The sequence below is a fragment of the Triticum dicoccoides genome, chromosome 1A, assembly GCF_002162155.2.
Source record: "Triticum dicoccoides isolate Atlit2015 ecotype Zavitan chromosome 1A, WEW_v2.0, whole genome shotgun sequence".
NCBI lineage: Eukaryota > Viridiplantae > Streptophyta > Magnoliopsida > Poales > Poaceae > Triticum > Triticum dicoccoides.
The window spans coordinates 356,106,000-356,113,852 of NC_041380.1; the positions used below are offsets into that span (position 1 = coordinate 356,106,000).

General features: G+C 44.0%; 2 protein-coding genes across 2 annotated transcripts in view; both read right to left on the reverse strand.

Annotated features, from left to right (window-relative positions):
- Window positions 1–1,569, reverse strand: part of LOC119272761 (mitochondrial inner membrane protein OXA1-like) — a 6,009-nt gene extending 4,440 nt beyond the window's left edge. The window contains exons 1-2 of the mRNA XM_037554166.1: window positions 1,001–1,569; window positions 826–916 (exon numbers count right to left, since the gene is read on the reverse strand). Of these exons, the coding sequence (XP_037410063.1) occupies window positions 826–916; window positions 1,001–1,455 (546 nt within the window). The 5' untranslated portion in view covers window positions 1,456–1,569. The remainder of the gene's footprint in view (window positions 1–825; window positions 917–1,000) is intronic.
- A 288-nt stretch (window positions 1,570–1,857) lies between these two features.
- Window positions 1,858–6,916, reverse strand: LOC119272772 (mitochondrial inner membrane protein OXA1-like). Its single transcript, XM_037554172.1, has 9 exons — window positions 6,441–6,916; window positions 6,259–6,340; window positions 5,666–5,710; window positions 5,483–5,541; window positions 4,304–4,370; window positions 4,042–4,173; window positions 3,488–3,607; window positions 2,485–2,539; window positions 1,858–2,372 (listed from the first exon to the last, which is right to left on the reverse strand). Exons 1-9 carry the CDS (start codon window positions 6,878–6,880, stop codon window positions 2,161–2,163), a joined length of 1,212 nt encoding a protein of 403 aa, XP_037410069.1. The 5' UTR covers window positions 6,881–6,916; the 3' UTR covers window positions 1,858–2,160.
- Between the last annotated feature and the right edge of the window lie 937 nt (window positions 6,917–7,853).

Below are 7,853 nucleotides of genomic sequence, written 5' to 3' on the forward strand. Positions count from 1 at the left end.
GGCATCGATACAGGGACATGCTACTACAAGCTGCCGGCGGTGCTGCAAGGAGTGTCTGGCGTCTACAGCAAGCATGGAGGTGGATGGCAGAATCGGACAGCGCACGCGTTTCCATCTAGCGGCCACGGGCAACCGGCCCAAATTTCATCCGGCCTACCGGTGCCTAGCATGCGCCTATTTTAAATACTACAAAGAGCCAAAATTACAAACAAACAAAAAAAGTAAAAGACATATTAGCGCAGTGCAAGGGGCATGTGTTTTGGACAGGAGGGACCAGCATTGCATCACTACATGATTTCATGTGGTAAAGATAAGGTTTCAAGACTGAGTGCCATGATTATGTAGTTGGTAACACCCAAAAATCACATAGTAAAGCAGGATTCGGAACTGAACAGGGGAACTATATGTACATGAATAAGAAGTAATTCACACAATAGGAGAAACACAAATATTTACATAAGAGGTAGTTAACCACCTCACCACTCTGCCACAACAACTCGACTGCTCATGTGTTTATCTGGCAGTCTGGTCATGTAGGGAAGACAGTGATTACATGTTCCCCCAATGACACTAGTTAGGGCATCGCAGTGGATTATGGTATAATTCAGCTTATCCAACCAGCTTTTGTCCATTTTGGTGTTTGTTTAACCAACTTATCTCTAGTTCGCTATTTTCCCGCAGCAGATTACAAAATAAGCACAGTGCAGCAACTATAAGCAACCTTACACTTAGATCTGCATAGGTTTTGACCCACACGTACACTAGCACATGAAGCAAACAAACGGGCTAGAAAATGCACGCTGAATCAGACCGAGGGCACTTTACATTTAGCTTCTGGGAGGACTTCAGCTGGCTAACCAGCACTGGTATCGTAGCGGTCCGGATCAGCACCGTCGTTAACACGATACAAGCCCACCTGAGCACCAGACCAAATCCCACATGAGAGGCGTATATGAGCAAACCGAGCACACGGCCCAAAGAAACAGATCGCGAAGCTTACCAGTTGAGACCGGTGAAGGTATGTACGTAGTCAATGAGGTACTGCAGCGCGGCGACGGGGAAGAAGGAGTCGGCGGCGGCGGCTGCCACCTCCCCCGGGAACGGCGCCGGCACCGACGAAGCCACCGCCTCCGCGGCGTCGACAAGGACGCTCGCGGCAGCATCAACCTCTCCGGGTGGGTCCGGGGCGGGGGCGGGGGCGGAGGAGGAGAAGCCGCGGCGAGGTAGCCCCGAGTGGTGGAGAGAGAAGGGGAGGAGGTGGTGTAGGGTTTGGGCTGCTCTGGAAGCGGGCGGGAGCGGGGAGCGGAATGACGGGAGTGGCTGTGGCTGAGATGAGGGGCTCGGGGGGTCGTCGTCGTTGGAGCGGGTGAGCAGATGCGGGACGGATGGGTGGAAGCGGCGGGTGAGGTGGTGGGAGAAGCGGGAGGCGAGGCTCCTCCGCGCGGCGAACGCCATGGCCCTCGGCTTGGTGGGGTGGGGTGGAAGGCGACGCTCGGAGAGGAGGGCGGCGGAGCCGAGACGGCGGCGGGAGGAATGGGGTGTCTGAGCCACCGAGGACTCTAGAGTGGGCTTCCCGCCTCCAGGTGTTCGTTGTGGGCTTTTCTTGTTGAGGGTTTTTCAGTACAACGTCGTGGGTCAGATGTGCGGGCCTGGCCCATCAACAGTTATAAGATTGATCTAAAAAACCTAAAAGGGAGATTACACATAATTCGTCACTGTTTCCCTCCACACACAAAAAACATAATTCGTCACTCTTCAAAATTCAAGTCATGACACGAGTCATCAGTGTTTTCTTCGTAAAAATGACAGATCTAGGCTTGATATCCAGTTATTTTCTTCGCAAAAACAGTCAAGTCATCATTGTTCTGAAAAATCTATTGTTGTCCCTCCCAATTCCTTCACAATGAAACTGAGAAGGCGTACAATGTCATCAGTGTCGATGAAATCTTTCTTACAAAACATGGTGTCAATGAAGGCCAGGAGATCTCACCATACCTAAGCTAGCACATGATGAACACGTCAGTATGCTACCTATTCGTCTCCAGTAGTAGCCAGCTACTCTACTCCTGGAACCAGATAAAGCATAAGACTAGGAGATTGCTACCCGGTAAGTGGTGTAGTTCATCTCGAAAAAAAAGTGGCGAGTATTAGTGTCTACATTTAACCGTCTTTGGTCGATTTCATATCGGACTCTTCTCTGTGAGTGCTACCATCAGAAGATTTCTTTGTCTCTGGGGAAACGGGCTCTTCCTGCTCTTTGACAGAAGGGGCATCATCTTCAGCAGTTGGGCCCTTCTGTCCATCACAAGAACATTTTCTTTGTTTCAAGGGGGTGCCATATAGTACTTTCTGCACAGCTGGCTGTTCGAGAGCTGCAAGCAATCAAAGCGTGTTTCTATATGTCAAGTATAATGGAGAAAGGACCAAACAAATTTATTTATTTATTTTGTAAAGAAAAAGGACCAATCAAAATACAAGGCTCACCTATCCTTTCTGCAAGACTTAGAGAACTCCAGGTGACCAAGGAACAAGAAATCGCCTGGACAGGGCATAGATTTGGAGATGCTTTAACATAAGAAAGAAGGGGAACCCCAGAATGTTTACGTGCTTTACTTCAGAATGTCTGGAATATCAATTAATAGTATAGTAGTAGATGCTCTGTAATGCACTATTTATTGGAGAAAGAGCTCACCGGCTAGCTGCTGACATGGTAATAAACCTAGAAGCTACATGGAATTGGAGATTTTACTGCAGAGCTAATGAATTCCATCATACATGTACCAGCCAATTCATCCGAGAGCTTGAAAAATTGAATGTTTTTTTATAAGCTACCGCCCCCATAAAATAGTTGTATGGTCACAGAAACAGTAAATCATAGTGATCCCCCCTTACGCTAATATGCTCAATGATGCATACTGTATTTATATTATTAACATGTCAATCGTTTATGAACATATATCCAATACAAAAGTACAATCAGAAGAACAAGTATACGTTCATTCTGTTTTCTGTTACTGAAGTCAAGGTATTAAGAAAAAAAATACTACATGGGGAAGCATTTTTTAACTCTTTACTTTTTAATTGGTTAAAACATAAAACCCAGATATATGATCCTATTACATCACAGAATGAGAAGCACGGGCCAACCAAAACATATGGGAAAAAGAGATATAAATCTTAGGATCAAACGCACCTATTATCAACACAGTGCACATGTGCACTTCAAAAAATTCCCAAACATATTACTCCCTCCGTTCCGAATTACTTGTCGCAGGTATGGATGTATCTAGATGTATTTTAGTTCTAGATACATCCATTTCTGCGACGAGTAATTTGGAACGGAGGGAGTACATTACTAGAATATGTTATCATACGTGCAAGCCCAAACACGGTGGAAAAAATAATATCATGAGTGCATTTTACATAAAGACATGTAAAATTATTCAATAACAAAAAACTCCAAGCATGAGCAAGTAATCCACTCTACCTGAGGAAGGGTAGCTGTCCACAGCATAGGTAGAAGAGACATTGCTCTCACAACCTGCCTTACATTATCTTCCATCTTGCGAGAGCGTTCTGTACGTTTTGCTGCAACACCATAGTTGACCTAAAAGCCAAAAACTCATATTAGTCATCCCTCCATCCATTTGGAAAGGTAAGGTGTCCACGCTTCCCAGTGCTTATCTTTGACCAACAATTAGTGAAATTTATGTGGTTTCTGTGATAAAAAATTGAGTTTGCTAGGTGGGATTTTAATACAAATCCAACATCAGTTTGTATCAAATAATGTACACATTGTTTAACTAAATATCGGAATCCTGAAAAGCGTGGCCAGCACTGGCCAGTTGCCACCTTACATTTCTCAATAGAGAGTAACACTTAAGAAAACAAATTAATCTCATGGAAACAGTGTACAGTGGGAGTACAGACAAACTAAACAAAATCTAAAGGAAAATTAGTTGAAGGATGCGATAAATGGCATCTCGAACTTTGTAGCACAAGAACAAACATACATTTAGATAAGAAGAACTGTACACATACCTCAAAGCGAAGCATGATGAACAGTGATGTTATCATGGGAAAGATGCAAAGAGCATCAGGGGTCGTCAGATCAGGAAACCATAAAGCTCCACCCCCTTTTAAAGATGGAACTTTCTCAACCATGTTTGATATCTAGAAGCATGACAGAAAATTGAAATGACAAGAAGTCTGTGAAAATGGAAACAAGAAGGTGGTTGTGGTGGTAAGAAGCGATGCATAAAAAATTGGCTAAACAGATGGTTTACATGTGAAATCAACTTACAGCACTGTAAAGAGTTATAAAGGTATATGGTGTCACAATGATGTGAAGAGTTGGCAGAAAACCAAGCCTGTGTGAACAAGAGCGAGTATTTAGAATTTAGAGAAATCCATGCAAGGTCCCTAAAACAACAAGTAGGAGCAAAAGAAGTTGGATGTTGTTTATGGCACACGGTTAAATTTGTCAGTCAAAAGGAATTTTGATCAACGCAATAAGGAGCACAGAAGTCAGAAGCAACAATTTGGAAGGGAAAGGCCAAATAAGCTACACAGCAAGATGAATTATTATTATATTGGCTAGACCCAGGCACTCACACCACGGCACCATAGTATTAAGAAGGCAAAGTAGGAAGTTTGCACATGCACTCTAATTTCACAGTAAATAAGCAAATATTAAAGGAAATTATTATCGTTAAACTGTCCAGCAAAAGTGACCCGATTGGCTGAAGGAGGTATGGGTATGGACATTATACAACTTCCAAAGTGTTTGACTGGAACAACACTCTTTTTATGTTTGAAATTGCAAATGCAAGAACACAAATAAAAAGGGCCTAACTAAATTTCCACGTTCATACATCCAACTTCAACACTAGAAATGATTTTTCAGTCCCATGGAGCCATGGCTCCACACTTTGTTGCAGTTAAATGCATTTATGTCTTCCTGGGGATGTATATATATCAATCTACAGGGAGCCGACAGTAATTGGACAGGATTAGTGCGGTTTTCTTAATATATTGTGCTGCACAGTGCACAGCCCCCATCAAAAACAAGCTCTACTACTCCCTCAGATCCATATTAATTGACGCACACCTAGTATAACTTTGTACTAAAGTTGTACTAAGTGTGCATTAATTAATATGGATCAGAGGGAGTAGATTTTTCTTAAACTGGGTTGTCTGCTAGGCCAAAATCATTTCATGTCTCGGATGAAACAATCTAACATCTTTTTCCTATTGAATAACTTTTAGGCAGATATATGTCATGATTGAACACTGGAAAGAAAGAAGATAGGGGAAGCACAAAACTTCCTTTTCTCTCTTTCATGTTAACACTAAACATCACACACGTCTCTTCTTTCATCCAGCAAGAACTATGTAACATTTAACGGTATTTGCTCAGAAAGAAAACATTAGCGCCCGCAATAATGTCACAATACAAGCACAAGTAAAGCATTTTACATACTTTCTGACCATAGGATCTGCTGCATCTGCAAGTTCTTGTATTGATTTCTCACCCTTAGTCTGCAGGAAATGATTGTGTATAGTCAAATTTCTTGACAATAAAATATGTGGCTTGTACAGTGCAATAGGAGTAGTACAAAATATAATAGTGTTTCGCTTCCCTTATTGCAGGGATCTTACATACATTCTTTACCCACTTGATGTATTGTTCAAGGTCCTGACGCATACCCTATATAAGTTTGAAGCATTAAAGAAAGTAGGGTTAATCCTGTGATCAAAACAAAGTTCTTCAAAGTAAAATATGACAATTAAAATTTTATTTCAGTTGGCTCTGTAGTTAGTTAGGCACTTTTGCGATGCATGGGAATTCTGCAAGAACTTCATACGGAACAATTGAAACCTACAGGATACTGGAGAGGTTCTCACATTTCCTAACACACATTTTACTCAGGGGTATTGCATTCATAGCACACATTTACTACATATTCCCCACATGTGAGTTTTGGGTCTACAAAAAGATGGCTGATTAAAATTGTTGCTTGGTGGTGGGATTAACCCCGAGCAAAGAATCTTAACTTTGCATGCAGAAATTTGGTTTACTTCTCATGACCAAAAGATGGGATAAAATCTGACCTGTGACTAATTGGGCACAAGCAACTTCTGGCTACACAAGATACGAGCCTACTTACTTATAGCGCTCAGTATAAGCAAGTGTTCTAACATGCATAATAAAGTAAAACCAAAGGGAGGAACAATGGTAAATACATAAGATCTTACATATAGTCGTTTATTGACAAGCGTCGAAATTGTGAACATCCCACAGCGTAGCAGCACTGTGGAGAGAGCAATAGAAATCCACCTGCAGTGAAAACAATACACAAGGTACATGATGCACACCGGAAACGAAATTCTGAAGACAAGGTAAAGGGCACAAATTCCTCAAACCCCTAAACCCTGACCAGTTCAGACCGGTGAAGGAATGGATCACGTCGATGAGATGCTGCACCGCCGCGACGGCCATTGATGAGTCCTCCGCGGCCCATGCCACCTCGCCGGGGAAGCTCGCTGGGACCGCCGCGGACGCTGCGGAATGGGCGGCATCGGTGAGGGTGTCGGTGAAGCCAGTGTCGCGGGAAGAGGAGAAGCTGCGGCGGGATGGCCCGGGGAAGAGGTGAAGACCGAACGGGGGGAAGCTTAGGGTTTGGGATGTCCCGCGAGGGGCGAGCGCGAAGTGAAACGGTCGTGGTGCGGGTGGGGGTGGAAGGGGCGAGGGCTTTAGAGGATCGCCGGAGGAGTTGGATGGAAGCAGCTGGGCCAGTGACGGATGGAGGCGGCGGGCGAGGGGGCCGGAGAGGCCACCGGATGCGAGGCTTCTGCGCGCGGCCGCGGCCAACGCCATTGCTGCTCGCAGCGCGGTACGCCCGAAAGAGAAGGGTGAAGTTCCCTTTTTGGGGGGGAACTAGTTATTTGCCAGTGGGTTTGCAACACGGCATATGTATTCGGTAGTTTGCATCGTTTTTTCCTCCTTAATACTCCCTCCGTTCCTAAATATTTGTCTTTTTAGAGATTTCAAATGGTTACCACATACGGATGTATATAGACATATTTTAGAGTGTAGATTCACTTATTTTGCTCCGTATGTAGTCACTTGTTGAAATATCTAGAAAGACAAATATTTAGGAACGGAGGGAGTATCTGTGATTTAACTGGGGTACTGTGGAAGGTATGAAAATACCAAGACCTTACGAGACGTCGAAATTACCCACGTGCACGCCGGATCCCACTGACGTGATACATGAGCAAACACAATCAACGAGTGTCGTAAGCATGGACGCAAGATCTGCTACAAGGGGCATGATGCTGGAGCAATGTAGTCGTGAGGTTGTCGACGGATATGAACCTTAACCGAGAGCTCCAACACAGCTACATCAAAACAGTTTGAAAAGTGGGAAGGTATCTTGCATCATTGAAGAGCAAAGATCGACCGAGACTGCAAGCTCGTCACAACACAACATGCGACATTGGAGGGAATTGAGCAGGAGTCGATGTCGAGGCAACATACGATAGGGAGAGGATGTGGACATATGGCAGCGCAGCTTAGGACGAGGGTGATAGATCCCTTTTATATTGGTTTTTTTGAGAGTACTTTGCTTGTTTAACCATACTATGTGTCGGTTTTGTTCATTCACTATCTGATACATCGAAAATAAAGAAACATTGTATCTTGCTTGATTGAGAAAGAAATTGATAACTTTCCCTTTCGAGATAATTGGATCTGGTGACAAATTAAGAGAAGACGACGCCCGATATAAGCGCGGCCGCTCGTACCAGCCGTTGGAGCCTTCCTCTCAACTACACAGACAACTTTCGTA